This window comes from Thrips palmi, unplaced genomic scaffold (assembly GCF_012932325.1).
Source record: "Thrips palmi isolate BJ-2018 unplaced genomic scaffold, TpBJ-2018v1 HiC_scaffold_1, whole genome shotgun sequence".
NCBI lineage: Eukaryota > Metazoa > Arthropoda > Insecta > Thysanoptera > Thripidae > Thrips > Thrips palmi.
The window spans coordinates 8,336,440-8,351,029 of record NW_023144620.1 but is presented as its reverse complement, the minus strand read 5'-3'; the positions used below and the strand labels follow the sequence as shown (position 1 = coordinate 8,351,029).

General features: G+C 60.8%; 3 protein-coding genes across 3 annotated transcripts; 2 read left to right on the top strand and 1 right to left on the bottom strand.

Moving 5' to 3' along the window:
* Nucleotides 1–663: 663 nt before the first annotated feature.
* Nucleotides 664–3,626, top strand: LOC117643757 (tetra-peptide repeat homeobox protein 1-like). The gene is made up of 3 exons (XM_034382835.1): nt 664–678; nt 3,093–3,480; nt 3,550–3,626. Exons 1-3 carry the CDS (start codon nt 664–666, stop codon nt 3,624–3,626), a joined length of 480 nt encoding a protein of 159 aa, XP_034238726.1.
* A 3,798-nt stretch (nt 3,627–7,424) lies between these two features.
* Nucleotides 7,425–13,929, bottom strand: LOC117643747. Its single transcript, XM_034382823.1, has 8 exons — nt 13,884–13,929; nt 13,138–13,805; nt 12,354–12,424; nt 11,757–11,836; nt 10,877–11,646; nt 10,394–10,792; nt 8,531–8,663; nt 7,425–8,180 (listed from the first exon to the last, which is right to left on the bottom strand). The coding sequence occupies exons 1-8, from the start codon at nt 13,893–13,895 to the stop codon at nt 7,425–7,427; spliced, it is 2,889 nt and encodes a 962-aa protein (XP_034238714.1). The 5' UTR covers nt 13,896–13,929.
* Nucleotides 8,581–9,513, top strand: LOC117654201 (cuticle protein 16.5-like). The gene is made up of 2 exons (XM_034400484.1): nt 8,581–8,641; nt 8,733–9,513. The coding sequence occupies exons 1-2, from the start codon at nt 8,630–8,632 to the stop codon at nt 9,462–9,464; spliced, it is 744 nt and encodes a 247-aa protein (XP_034256375.1). The 5' UTR covers nt 8,581–8,629; the 3' UTR covers nt 9,465–9,513.
* Nucleotides 13,930–14,590: the final 661 nt, after the last annotated feature.

Here is a 14,590-nt window from a genome sequence, read left to right as displayed (position 1 = left end):
AATACAGGTAACGCGGGTAAACATCAGGCCGGACTCGCTGAATGGCACCCAGCAAATTTCGCGCGACTTTCGGACCGGTGTTGTGTTCGGCACCAGCCAGAGGAACGTTTTTCCGCAGGTTTCGTCGTGTTTCCAGTGTGACTCCCGGTGTTGCGCTGCGCCGCGCAGTGCCACGCGGGACAGCCCTCGTGTCGGGAGGTGTTACTCCGAGACTGACGAATGAGGGCGAGCGTCGCGCGGCCACGGCTGTCACTTGCAGTCCCCGGGGGGCGCCTGGTAGGTAGGCAGCCCGGCCGGCGCGCCCACTGCAAGTCCGACCCCGCGCCACCTCTCCTTTGCAGCGCCGTTTTGGGATCGAAAAGCCGTACTCCGGATCTCTACGCACACAACCTTCTTTTCGCCGCAAAGGCGGCACAGTGTTGTGTGGGTCAGCGTGCTCTTTGATTGTTTTTTTTTCCTCCGGATTGCGTTACGTTCATGGAGCTTCCAGCAGGTAGGCCGATCGTTGCACTTACGCGCTGGACAGTCATGTAATGTCTGGTGTGGCGGGGCGGGGCGTGGCGGGGCGGGGCGTGGCGGGGCACACACAGTGTATATATATAAAGAAGTGTCTTTGCTGCCGTCCCGTTGACTCCACACACCTCCACAGCGCCGCCCACAGCCATGCGGATTGTCACAGTGAGTACCTGCCACGGCCGGACTATTAAAACGAGCGTTTTTGTGCAAAAAAATAAATAAAAAGTGAGTTTGTCGTGAGAGTTTGCACAATAAGCCAGCGTCAAAAACGGGCAAAAAGTGGCCTGCGGATCCGCGAGCGCTCTTCGGGAATCAGGTCAATGTGACACGCGCCGTTTTTTGTTGCTGTCTTTTTTTTTTTAAAGGTGACATTGGCCGTGGTCCGCGCCTAGTTTGGAGGTGGAAGCTGATAGTCCTGTGGCCAGAAGAATGGAGAAAGATAATGGGGGAAAATGGCAAAAAGTGGAACGGGATGGCACACGACGCGCGGCGGCAGCGAGAGCAAAAAGAGCGACGGACAGAATGAAATTCGCGCAAGGCGAACGACACAAGACAAGCGCAACGCGAGCCGCGCGCGATTCGGAGGGACGCAGCTTTGATCTACACAATAAGGGCAGAAACTTTTGGAATATCGGGGATTTGTTAAAGAAACGGGATCCACGCAGAGCCCTGCATTTGGAGCAGCCGTGTCGGCCGTGGCCTGCCTATCGAGCAGGCGGTGTTATTTCTTGTCGGAGGGGGCGGGGAGGGGGGAGGGGGAGGCCAGTGACTCGACTTGACTCGACTCGGCGCCTACCAATGTGGAGCCACTGGCCGCCCCCTGCCTTTGATCCACGTCTGCCAACAAACGAGCCAAAACATTTCACTTTCCACTTTTTCGCCGGGGACTTTTTTTCGCACCGTTTTTCCTCCCTTTTTGTCAACACTGAGACTCTACGTCTTTCATCGTGCCGTCGTATTCTTACTTTTTGTTCAAATTGCAGAGGGAACACTGTAAGCAGAGTATTCTGGCCGTCTGTGCCGCGCGCAGTGCGGGGTCTCCTCACTGCGCGTGCTACTCCTAAATCAATAAAAGGGTTCGTCAAAGTGCGCGGCAGCTGCGTGTAAACTCTATTTACTGCTCCCCTTTTCACCTCCTCCTCCTCCCCCCCTCTCTCTCTCTCCCTCTCTCCCACACACAAACAAACACACACACACGCACGCACGCGGGTCGTGGACGAAGCGTGTGAGCAGTAAATACATTCAAACATTGTGCCCTCGTGGAGTTTGCTGGAAGAATACATATATTCCCACACCTCATTCAGTATGCACCCTTCTACGCGACGGCGCACTCAAATTTTTACGTGTCGCCTGGCTGTCTGTCTGTCCGTCCGTCCGTCCGTCTGTCTGTCCGTCTGTCCGTTCAACAGCACCCCGTCATTTTCATATGAGGAGTCCGGCCGCACTAGCAGCTCTGGCCTTGAACTCGTTTGCGGATTGGCGGAGGCGTCCAAGTGTAATCGGTCTGCCCCCTCCTCCTCAATTCCCCTCCCTCGCGAAACTTTATCAACATCGTTCTTCTCCGCATCATCATCATCGTCGCATTTACAAACTTGGTCGTGAAAATAATCTGCATACTGATGGTCCATCATTTCGGTACAGGTTTCCGCCTGCCTGTGCCGCTCCGACTTCTTTCCCCACTTCTGCCTCTTTCTCGCTCGTTCCTTCCCTCTCCGCACAACGGAACGCGCGCGACGCGGCGTACTCGCCGTGCTACTTGTCCTCTGGCGGGAGCTGTTTGTCTGTGCTTTCGAAACAGTGGCGCGGTGGGTCGCGGCGTTCCGGGGTATTGATGTTTTGCTTCCTCGACTACAGTGGCTTATAGGTTTCCGGTTCAAAGCCAACTCCCGCGAGCGCCGCCGCCGCTCCGCCCCGCGGCCTTGCGGCTGTAGCTGGAGGAGGACTTGGAGGAGGCGGGCGGCGTCGGCGGCCTCAAAGAAGTTACACCTTCCGCTCCTCCAGGTCCGCGAAGGTTCAAGTTTGTGCCAGGTCCGCCAGGTACATTCTGCAGGCAGGTTGCTCTCGTTGCTCGGATGGCATCTGGGGTGCACTGCGGATGCACCGGTGTAAAGTCCTGGAGTCTGGACTTTGCACCGACACCTGGTACCCAGTGCTCGGGGTACACGGTGTGCTCCTTGTCGTGGGCCGGCCGAGCTCTGCTGCCCTCGTAAACCCGGCAAAAGTCAGTGGCTTACCGCCTGGCCCTCGGGTGGCCCTCGGCCTGCCCCAGCGCGGCGCGCGGCGGCGGGGCCTCACTGTTTGTTGTTGTGCGGCAGGCCCTGGTCGTCATCGCCGCGGGGGTCGTCGCGGGCGCGGTGGACACAAGCCACCACGTCAAGCGCGGAGCGGTTCTCGGCGGCGCAGTTGTAGGCGGCGCCCCGTCGGGCCTCGGACTCGGGGGCTACGGCCTGGGTGGCTACGCACTCGGGGGCTACGGCCTTCACGGCATCGGCTTGGGCGGCGGGGCCATCGCTCTCCCCGCCGGCGCCCTGGCCGGCCTGGGGCTGTCCTCCGGCGTGCTGAGCTTGTCGGCGCAGGGCGTCTCCCCCGTCGCCGGCGCCGTCATCGGCCCCGCCCACGTCATCCGGGAGCACGTGACCGTCAACCGGCAGCTGGGCGTGCCCGTGGCGCAGCCCGTGCCCGTCCCCGTCACCAGGAACATCCCAGTGCCCGTGCCGCAGCCCGTGCCCGTGGCTGTGGACCGGCCGTACGCCGTGGCCGTGCCGCAGCCCCACCCGGTGCCGGTGGACCGGCCGTACGCCGTGCCCGTGGACAGGCCCGTGCCCGTGCCGCAGCCCTACGCCGCGCCCTACGCCGTGCCCTACAACGTGCCCTACCCCGTGCCCCACGCCGTGCCCGTCCCCTACGTGCGCCAGGTGGCCGTGCCCGTCCCCAAGCCCGTGCCGGTGCCCGTCGTCCACGACAGTGAGTACAACGTCCGCCGCTGGCCGCGGAAAACTCCACCCCCGCTCATGTTGCCCTTGCCTTTTTCAGCCCCAGTGGCCGTCGCCGCCCACGGCCACTTGTCCAGCTCCTCGCTGAGCGTCCCGGCCGATGAGCACGCGTGGTGAGCACCGCGTCGTCGTCCGCCGGGCCGAGGCCGAGGCACGGCCGCTATTTATTTGAAGCCCTTCTCTGCGCGGTTGCTTGTCGGCGGCCGAGTTTTCCCCGTGGCCAGCCCGCCAGCCGGCATTGGGCGGGTCCTGGTCCCGCCCGCGACAAAGGAAAGGCTGCTTTTAGGGCCCTCGGGACAGCCCCTTTGGGCCCTCACCCGCCCCCGCAGCCCCCGCAGCCCCCGCAGCCCCCGCAGCCCCCGCAGCCCCCGCAGCCCCCGCAGCCCCTCGCTGGCGAGGAGTTTTAAAGCCCGGAGAGGGCGCCGCGGAGCGCAGCAAGGCAGGTCGTTCTTCGAGCAGAGCGTGGTAAAGCAGGGCAAGACGGTGCTCGCACAAAACAAAAAAAAAACATTAAAATTTTTGTAAAGCTAAATTTGAATTGTGTATTTTTACCTTTGCTGTTGGTTTGACTGGTAGAGCCGACTGGTAGGCCACCCATCGGCGCGGCCTGCAACCCGCAGCGCTGAGCTAGGCACAGGGATGCCGACAGTGCAGGCGCAGTGCAGGAGGTTGTATTGCTGGGCGCCACCCCGCCGCCCCGCCCCACCCCCTGTCGTGTACCTTCCTTCCGCCCACGGCGCGGGACCGTCTCCGCAGACTGGAAAAGAGGAATCTTTTTGTGTCTTCTCCTCGAGGATGCGGCGGGTGGTATTCAACCTGCCATGTCTTGCTCCCTTCCGCGCGCTCGGTCCTCTCGGCCGCGGACAGACGGACGGACGGATGGACGGATGGACAGACAGACAGACTGCTCTCTGGCGCAGCCCGCGCAATGCAGCGGGAGCATTACCATGACAATGCGGTACCAGGCTTTGCCCCGACAAATAAAGTAAAATAAAAGGAGAGGGAATTTTTCAGAGCACCTGCTCCGCTGCTCGACCCCGTGCTGCCACCAGAAGGGCGCCTGCGAGGTAGGCAATCTCTGCTCCCCGACGCACGAAAGCGTCACGGGACTGCCTACCTCGCAGGCGCTCCGCCAGGCTCAGCGTCTGTGAACTGGACTGGCAGCGGAGGGCGAACGCAGTGAAGATCGAAGTTTAAATCTGTGCGGGGCGAAGGTGCAGGCCACCACAACAAGACAACCGCGACAGCAATTATGCACAACCAGACCAGAGCGATGCAGGTCGGGCCGCCACCTCCCACCTCACGGCCCCACCACGCCCGCCACCACCACAGCAGCAGCTGCCGGCTACCGACCGCTGGCCTGGCCGACTGGTCCCGGTGGTCACTGGACCAATGGACCACTTTCGTTTTCAACTCGGACTCCGGTAAACTGGGATGTCCAGGCCTCCAGCCACCGCCGAGCAGAAAGCTGCAGTGTTATTGTCCGGGGACACCGTTCCGTCTCGAACAGGAAACGGCACAGTGTCGAACTGCGGAAAGTGCAGTGCTCCTGTAGCGGCCGGCGATGGAGTTGGGGCATCAGGGCTTTGTGGGGAAGTCTAGTTGAGTGCTGGCGTGCACCTTGTTGAATGCCAATCCGAGCCTGTGACATTTGCAGTCATTTCGTTCGGCAAAAGTTAAAAATGATGCGGAGCGGCGAAAAAAGCGGTCCGACAGGCACGGCCGAAGTGCAGTTGTTGCCCCGGCCGGCGGGTTGGCCGGGGGAGGGGGGGGGGGGGCACGAGGCCGAAAAGTGAGCCGGGACCGCCGGCCGGCCGGCTGGCCAGTCAGCCACGCCTCGCACGCACGGCGTGGATTTCCTAACGCCGGCCAGCCCAGCCGGGTGCGATTCCTCGACGCCAGAGAAGAGAGGGAGACAAAAAGAGGCAAGGACGAGAGAATTATTCGCAAAAGTACAATTGCGCGAACACAACACGACCAGACAGCAGCCCTCTTTGTCGTGGGCACCTTTGGAGCGAACCGTGGGCCGAGTACTGCATTGCGTTGGCGCGCCAACGCGCGGTGGTGCGCGCTCGCTCGCACCCAGCCGCCGCACCGCGCCTCTCTCTACGGAGACCAACAAGTTTTCCTCCCGCCGTGGCATTCCCCGGTCCCCGAGCCGCGGCCTTATGGGACTGCTGTTTTGCACTTTGTTTGACTTGCCGCGGCGCCGCGGGGCCGGGAGGCGGACGCAAACCGCGAGGGCGAGGAGAGGGCCGGCCGGCGAGCCCGCCGCACGGCGCTGCTAGTTGCAAGTTGTGTGTGTGTGTGTGTGTGTGTGTGTGTGAGAGAGAGAGAGAGAGATGCTCTTGTGTCCTGTTCCTAAAATCATTTAGTCATTGCCAACATTTGATCTACCTGTGATTTGTTCGTGTTTTATAAGTCTGAAAAATAAATACTTTCTTACCTAATAACTGGTTACATTCGCTCCTTGGTCTAATGAACGATGAACTATTAACACTTCTCTGGTAAATCAATACTGCAGTCTATTTCCATGTTGCCGATTTTTAGAAAAGAAAACACAAACATGTAGAAAGTCTTCCTTTACGTGTCACAAAATGTTCTGAAGCAAGGTCTGAAGTATTTTATCTGAATCACTGCGGGTACTGCTGATCGTTCTCGGACGGAGTTGTACGGCCCGGCCTGTTTAGACACTCCTGCCTCGGCTCTAAAAGAAGAAAACGCTAATGATTTAATTACTTCTTCAGTGTTTTTGCTATTTTAGGCACTCTCGGAGTGGAAAGCTTATCTCTCTAATGACGACGATAATTTTCAGAAATCAAGGCACACCATGCACAATAAAGGACTCGCTTTCGCCGCATTCACCGGCGTCTAAAAAAAATGTCCACTCGGGACTAAATTTATGCGGGGATTACGTATAAAGAAAGATGGCCGGCAAAAGTAGAGGAAAGTGCCATGAAGGGGGAAGATGACGAAGACGGGGCGAGGCGGGCCGAAAAAGAATGGACACTTTGCGAGGGAGAAGACGGGGCGGGGAAGTCGTAAAGACCTGATCTGGTGTAATGGCTTGTTTCACGGCTCAAGGATGAATCCGCGTCACGTTGGGGACGGGACCATGGGCGAAGGAAAAAAGGGGGCGGTCTCCTCTCTTGGGGCTGCGCATGACAATGAGCCGCGCACTACTTCGCTCGCCAGTGTGGTGTAAGCAGGCCGGGCAAAAAGGAAAAGTGGACGCGGGACTAGAACCGCGGCCGCGGCGTCGGGAAGGAAGCAGCCTCGGCAAGGACGCGGACTAGAGGGGCAGCTAGGCGGCCGAGTTCTTTGACGGCAGCGCGCACTGGGCTCTCGAGGTGTAGGACTGCAGGCACCGCGAGGCAGAATTTGTCATTGTTCACTCTGGGGCACTCCACCTGGGGCTAACCACCGCCGCGCGAGAACGCCCTGGTGTCGGGCAGGGCAGCACGGACAGGTGCCCTTCGCGCAACACGGGCCAACACGGCCCCCCAAGTGTCCACCAAATTAAATTACTCGCCGGATGGTCGGCAAGTGGAGGGACCACGCCCACCCATCATCGGCCCCATCGGCCCACGAGCCACAGAGTCATCGAGGCGGTTCGAGCGGTGCCTCGGTGGTGGCCAGGCCCTAGGGCCAGCCCACACAACGGCACGGCCTCCGGCGAGGGAGAGAGAAGGAGCTCACGTGGAGCCGGTGAGAACCAAGACCCACCACGACAGTCCTGCTGCTGCATAATAGTACCAGCTAGTAGATAAACTGAAGAACTAGAAGAAATTTTTCAAGATCTAATGAAATTTTAGTTTTATTTCAGCTTAAAATTATATCACATCAATCAATTATCGACTAGAACGCATTAATGATGATGAAGGTGATCAAGTGGCGATGGGAGAATGCAGGTGGTTACCAGCCGCCGGCGCCGTACCCGTAGGCCTGGCCATAGCTGCCGCCGCCCAGGGAGGCCCCGCCGAAGGACGCACCACTGAAGGACGCACCGCTGTAAGGCGCACTGCCGAAGGAACCGGCGCCCAGGCCGCTGTAGCTGGAGGAGCTCACGGAGGGCAGGCTGGAGTAGCTGGAGTAGCTCGGCGCCGAGTAGGAGATGGTGGGGGCGGCGACGGGCACGGGCACGGCCACCTTGTTGACGACGGGCACGGGCACGGGGGTGCGCACGGCCACAGGCACGGGCTCGGGCACGGCCACGGGGTAGGGCTGCGGCACGTGCACGTGGTAGGGGCGGTCGACGGCCACCTGGTAGGGCTTGTCGACGCGCACGGCGTAAGGCTGGGGCACGGCCACGGGGTAGGGCTTGTCCACCTTGTAGGGCACGGCGTAGGGCTGCGGCACGGGGATCTTCCTCTCCACGGTCACGGTGTACGGCTTGGCCACAGGCACGCCGATCTTCCTCACGATCTCGGTGTGGTGGTGCTCGGACACGACGTGGGGGGCGGGCAGAGGCGCGCTGTGGCCGGCGCTGTAGGAGGCCGCGGAGGCTCCGAAGCTGGAGCCAGCGCCGAAGCCGGAACCAGCGCCGTAGCCGTAGCCGCCTCCGTAGCCGCCGCCGCCGTAGGCCTGCGCCTCCCCGAAGATGCCTCTCTTGGCCAGCTTGCGGTCCTCCGCCGCGGCGGCCACCGCCAGCACCAGGACGACGGACAGCACCTGCACGAGCAAAGCCTCGCATCAGCGCTGTGTCTCTCAAAACATACTGTTCACCCTCTAGGTCCAGCACTTACGATGGTCCTCATGTTTCTTGGAGATGCCCCTGCTGACGATGCTGTGACTTGGATCGCTGAGATGCGACTGATGCCTCTGCCACCCCCTGATTCGCTTTTATAGCACCGCCTCTACGAATATAGGGGAAGGTCACTACCAGTCAGCCAGAGCAACTGGGACAGGCGGGATGACTTGGAATCGCGACCGAGTCCTCTGCCCGTGGCGTTGGTTGACACATACCGCCAAAAGGAAGACTTTGGCCGCGACGTTTCGGGCGGTCTTGGTATTGACCTTACCGCTCGAGCTATATAAACTAAATCAGACCACCGACACGGCATCACTCGCTCCCCGGCCGTCTCCATCGTAGCTTCTCGTGGGCATAAACGGAAACCGTCATGAGGTCGATTGTAAGGCTCACGTTCAAATTTGCTAAGATAGTAATATACTAAATTTGTGAGTGTTTTTGTGAAATGAGCGTTGTACTTGGTCTTGATGCAGGTTTTGTCCGTGATACTGGTGCTGGTGGCGTCCGCTGCAGCGAAGGAAAGCAAGCTGACCAAGAGGGGAATCTTCGGAGAGTCTAGCTACAGCTCCCTGGGCCACAGTGGAGGCTACGGGGGTGGCTACGGCGGCAGCTACGGTTACAGCGGTGGCAGCTACAGCGCCGGCTACAGTGCACCTCTGCCCGCCCCCCACGTCGTGTCCGAGCACCACCACACCGAGATCGTAAGGACGATCGGCGTGCCCGTGGCCAAGCCGTACACCGTGACCGTGGAGAGGAAGATCCCCGTGCCGCAGCCCTACGCCGTGCCCTACAAGGTGGACAAGCCCTACCCCGTGGCCGTGCCCCAGCCCTACGCCGTGCGCGTCGACAAGCCCTACCAGGTGGCCGTCGACCGCCCCTACCACGTGCACGTGCCGCAGCCCTACCCCGTGGCCGTGCCCGAGCCCGTGCCTGTGGCCGTGCGCACCCCCGTGCCCGTGCCCGTCGTCAACAAGGTGGCCGTGCCCGTGCCCGTCGCCGCCCCCACCATCTCCTACTCGGCGCCCGCCATCTCCTACTCCGCCCCTGCCGTCTCCTACTCTGCCCCTAGCTACTCCAGCTACTCCAGCCTGCCCGCCCTGAGTACCTCGAGCTACAGTGGCTTCGGCGGCGCGTCTCTGGGCAGCAGCAGCTACGGCTTGGGCAGCTACGGAGGCAGCTACGGCTACGCCGCTGGTGGCTGGTAACCCCGCTCACCCATGCTCAACTATTTATTTGCTTTGTAAGCATGTTCAATACGCACCTGTGACTTTGTACAATTTGATGAATAAATCAATAAAAAACCGACTCAATGGCGGTCTATATCATTAAACCGAACTCAGCCACACAGTAAGCTAACAATGTTTGGGAAGGAGCATGTCTCTGACGTCATTGTTCATTTAGAGACTAGCGTGTTGTCCCTACTTACGAGTCATTTCCGTGCCTGTGTGCGTTTGACAGTGACTGCCATGTCAGGCACAAGACGGCGCGGTCTTGCGGGTTCGCCCGGCTTGCCGGAACATCCGCTTTCCGCGAGGCGCCCAGCCGTGTTCCTTTACGTCGACCAACTTCAAAACTAAACCTCCGTACTCTGGCAACAGGGCTTGCTTTACCGGGACAGGCAAGGCACGCTGCTTAGTGGATGTTACGGAAGCCCGCCGCTGGGCGAACCTGGCAAAAATGTGGCCACCGATAATCCGGAATAGTAGTTAGGGGAGCAGCGGAACAGTTTTGGCGGAGCGACGCGAGGCAGAAAGACGTCGAGCCGGTTTCGCCGAAGCGGAGGCAGAGTCGTGGAGCTTGCCGCGGCTCCCAGTGCCCTTTACGGGACGCACCTCTCCCTGTCTTTTGTGGCCGCCTTGACGGCGCGGTCGTCAGGGGCTATGGGGCTCTATTCTCCGCAGCGAAGGGACCCCGCTCCATTTCAATAAAACACAAAAAGGGTTTAAGGTTCCGTAAAAATTTCTTTTATCAAACAAGCAAACAAGGTACGAAATAATGACAAAGGTGGCGGTGATGATGACTCAGTCTCGGTGGAGGAATGGTGAAGGGTGAGTTTTTCTTGGTGAAGCTGGCGGAGTGTTTCACTGCGCTGAAGACGTGGCGGTGCTAGTGGCGGCCGCTGGGCGGGAGGTACTCGTGGTGCGGCGCGGCGGCGGCGGAGCTGGACAGGGACTGGCCCTGCTCGGCCGGGAGGTACTCATGGCTGGGGGCGCTGAGGGCGGGGCGGGCAGGTGCCTGCGCGCCGGCGGAGAGCGAGTGGTGCTCAGGGAGCGCTGGAGGCGGCGCGGAGTACTGCGGTGGTGGGGCGGAGTACTGTGGTGGTGGGGCGGAGTACTGTGGTGGTGGGGCGGAGTACTGTGGTGGTGGGGCGGAGTACTGTGGTGGTGGGGCAGAGTACTGTGGGGGTGGGGCAGAGTACTGCGGTGGTGGCGCAGGAAAGGATTGGGCAGGCGCTGAGAAGTACTGCTGCGGAGCGGGGGAGTAGCTGACCTGGCGAGCCTCCTCGACGGCGGGAGGGGAGTACTGAGGAGGGGCGGGGGCCGGTTCGTACGAGGGGAGAGGGGCGGGGGCGGGGGCAGGGTAGTACTGCGGGGCCGGCGCGGGAGCGGGATAGTACTGGGGGGCCGGCGCGGCCACGGGGACCGGGACGGGGTAAGGCTGCGGCACCGGGTAGCGGCGGATGACGGGCACGGGCACGGGCTGCCTCACGGGCACGGGGTAGGGCTCGCGCACCGCCACGGGGACGGGGTAGGGCTGGGGCACTGGGACCTTCCTCTCGACGGGGCTGGGGTAAGGCTTGTCCACCTTGTAGGGCACTGGGTAGGGCTTGGCCACGGGGTAGGGCTTGTCCACCTTGTAGGGCACGGGGTAGGGCCTGGCCACGGGGACCTTCCTCTCCACGGTCACCTGGTAGGGCTTGGCGACGGGGTACGCGATCTGCCGGTTGATGGTGGTGTGGTGCTCCTCGCTCAGGACGTGCTGCTGCAGCGCGGCAGGCTGGGGGTAGGAGTAGCCGGCCTCAGACGAGGCGGAGCCAGCCCCCGACGAGTAGCTGGCCCCCGAAGAGTAGCTGGGTGCGGCATAGCTGGCTCCCGACGAGTAGCTTGGTGCAGCAAAGCTGGGCCCTGAAGAGTAGCTTGGTGTAGCGAAGCTGGCTCCTGAAGAGTAGCTGGCTGGGAAAGAGGGGGCTGGACTGGACTGGAGGGGCTGGAATCCTCCAGAGATGACGGGGGGTGCCTGGAAGCCCCCGCTGCTGCCGCTGCTACCGCTGTAGGCCTGCGTCAGGTCCGGGTGGCTGTGCCCCAGGCCGCGCTTGGACTTGGAGATGTGCGAGCCGCCAGGCCCGCCACCCGCCAGCGCCATGGCCAGCGCGGACACCAGCACCACCTGTGGAGCACAGCGGGTTAACTTGCAGCAAATATTGGCAAACCAAATTTTACCAGAAAATTGATGAGGAAAGTTATCTTGCTCGTCAGGAGGAGCCTGATTGGACTTACCAGTGTCTTCATGCTGATGAGGATGGAGATGTGATGAGGATGAAGGTGAGGATGAGACTGATGCCCGCTCCCGGCGTCGTCTGCCTTTTATACTGCGGGGAACCAGTCAGGAAGTGGACCGCAATTCGCGAGGGCTGCTCATCTGCTTTTTTCGGGCCGCCTAGTTGGCGACACCGTGGCGCGCGACAAAGTTGGCACCGCTTCAGTTTCGTAACGAAATCGGCTGGTTTCGGGAAAGAACGGACGAACTGACTTTCTTTCGAGTGCCGTTTAACATTTAATAGAGTAGGCTGGCCGCGAATTCGAATCTCCAAGATCCTCGCTTGTCAATCTCCAATATGCAGGTTTCAGAAAAATAAAAATTAAAGTTCCGGTAAATTAATTTACAGATAAAATGGGCATCATTCTAAACGCAGGGAGCCAATCCGTCTCTCTAGCTCACGCCACTCAGCCCGAAAGATAGGCAACCACCGCGGTGCCTGTTGCTGGACTGGCTCTTCTATTTCCCCCACCACATTCTCTGTGTCTGGTCCAGTGTGCTGTCATTCCCAGGCGCCCCCAGCGCCCGTCGGTCGGAGAGTAGGCAACCCAACGTACTCCCGCAGTCGCAGCACAGGAAGCGGCTCACGGCGGGGGCATCGTGGGCAGGGAGTCCCAAAGCTCGTCGCCTGCGCCAAATAGATGCAGGCAGTGCGTCACAACCCCGTCTGTATTCCTGTGCTGAGCCGGGGCTAGATCACACTTTAAATTGGGAAGCGTGAGTCACTTTTTTACAGAAACAACAAACTGCGTTCGAAAGGTATACGCCCGCAACCCAAGCGCCGAAGTTGAGTTATTGTGTTGTCGCGGGTCGTGAGTGAGTCCACGCTAGCGGCGAAACCAGCAGGGCGGCGGTGCCTTGGACGGTGCTGTGCGGGGTGGGGCGGAACAGCGGTGGCAGGGCGCGGCCGGTGAGTCCTTGAATAACTGGAGCGCACCGATACTCGTCCCCGTTTTCGAAAACAAATTGGCACTGTTCCAAATCCATGCTTGTTAAACTTTCAGCTGCAGTCTTTGTTAAACATTATTCATTGCCAATATAATAAATATTTTTAAAGCTTTTTTTTTGCAAAACAAATGGAAGTGACTAGACTATTGCTCTGGGTGGCGTGACTCAGCCGTGAAGTCCTGGTACAACGACAGCCAAATGTTCCTTTGTGGTTGATTTCAAAGTGATATGGGGTGTGTCGTAATAAAATAATCAGTCGGAGGTACGGTGAAGATGATTGTATATTTACAACATGTAAAGAGTGGTAACAGAAATTATGATAGACTAGGACTCCCTGCAAACAATAACATTTGCTAAAAATTATAATCACAATCAGTCTTAAGGGTGGTCTACCAGGCGTTGTAGCCCAGGGAGGATCCGTAGGAACCGGAGTAGCCCAGGGAGCCGGCGTAGCCCAGGGAGTCGTAGGAGTGGCTCTTGATGACGGGCACCGCGTGGGGCACGGGCACGGGCACGGCCACCTTGTTGATGACGGGGTACGGCACGGGCTCGTGCACGGGGTAGGGCACGGGCTCGTGGACGGGCACGGGCACGGCCTGGGGCACGGGCACCGGCACGGCCCTCTCCACGGGCACGGCGTAGGGCTTGTCCACGGGCACGGCGTAGGGGGCGGGCACGGGCACGGCGTAGGGCCGGTCCACGGGCACGGGCACGGCCTGGGGCACGGGCACGGCGATGTTCCTGGTGACGGGCACGGCGTACGGCGCGGCCACGGGCACGCCGATCTTCCTGGCGATGGTGGTGTGGGTGCTCTCGGCGATCACCTTGCTGTGGCCGAGGCCGGAGTAGCCCAGGCCGGAGTAGCCGAGGCCGGAGTAGCCCAAGCTGGAGTAGCCCAGGCCGGAGCCGAGGCCAGAGTAGCCCAGGCTAGAGTAGCCGAGGCCGGAGCCGAGGCCGGAGTAGCCGTACGAGGAGCCGTAGCCCAGGCTGGACACCAAGCCGCGCTTGGTCACCGTCTTGTCGCCAGCGGCGACCACGGCCAGCACGGCGGCGAGGACGACCTGCGGCACCAACGGGGCGTGAGCACACTGTGAGGACCCCGCGGTGGGGAGAGCATCAATTATTTCCAGTGAACTTACCAGCTTGTTCATGGCTTGGCTGTGGGGCTGAGAACCGATGGGTGAATGATGCACTCCCCGGCCACCCGCTGCTTATATATGAGCCGCACCAACCCTCTGTGCTCGCCGCGGTCGGAGGGGGGCGCGCCCCGCGTGCTGGAAGGGAGGGGTGGGGGCACACCAGGGCACACCGGGGCACACGTGGGACCCGAGTATCGCCTCGCCGCTCCGCATTCAAGGACTCATACCGGCTACGCCCCGCCTTGGCCACGCCGCCTGCTCCAGTGTGCAGGTTTTGCAACCAGAACTCCACCCGCAGACTGATTCCCTGAGCCGTTTTCGCCGCTCTGTTCCTCTCGCACCATGGGGTGCCCCGTGTTGGTGCGAGAAAGACAGAGCGACGCGAAAAGACCCTCGGAACCAGTGTGCCGGCCGGCTTTTGGGCGTCCACCGCGGGGACAGGGGCGTTGTCCTGCTGCGGAGCGCGTCACCAAAATTCGCCATCGCCACTGTACGACGCCGAGCTTCGTACGTCCGATTCTTTTTCGGTCGGCAAACTTATCGGCGGGGCGTCGTCCTGAAGGGGGCGGTGTGGCTGTGGGGAAGGGACGGCCACTGCGCTGCCACTGGAAAGGGGGGGGGGGGGGTCAGGTTGGCCGAGTGCGGTGCAGTGCTTCTGCAGGGGGCGGCCGCGCCGTGCACACCGCCCCGCCCCCCGACCAGGATAG

Bases quoted from the DNA above. Each gene is read 5' to 3' on its own strand.
- LOC117643757 (XM_034382835.1), top strand. The intron at 3,481-3,549 runs GTGAGTACAACG...TGCCTTTTTCAG, and splicing joins GGTGCCCGTCGTCCACGACA to CCCCAGTGGCCGTCGCCGCC.
- LOC117643747 (XM_034382823.1), bottom strand. The intron at 11,837-12,353 runs GTACGTTGGGTT...TATAAAAGGCAG, and splicing joins CCTGTGCTGCGACTGCGGGA to ACGACGCCGGGAGCGGGCAT. The intron at 8,181-8,530 runs GTAAGGTCAATA...TTGCTCGTGCAG, and splicing joins TAGTTTATATAGCTCGAGCG to GTGCTGTCCGTCGTCCTGGT.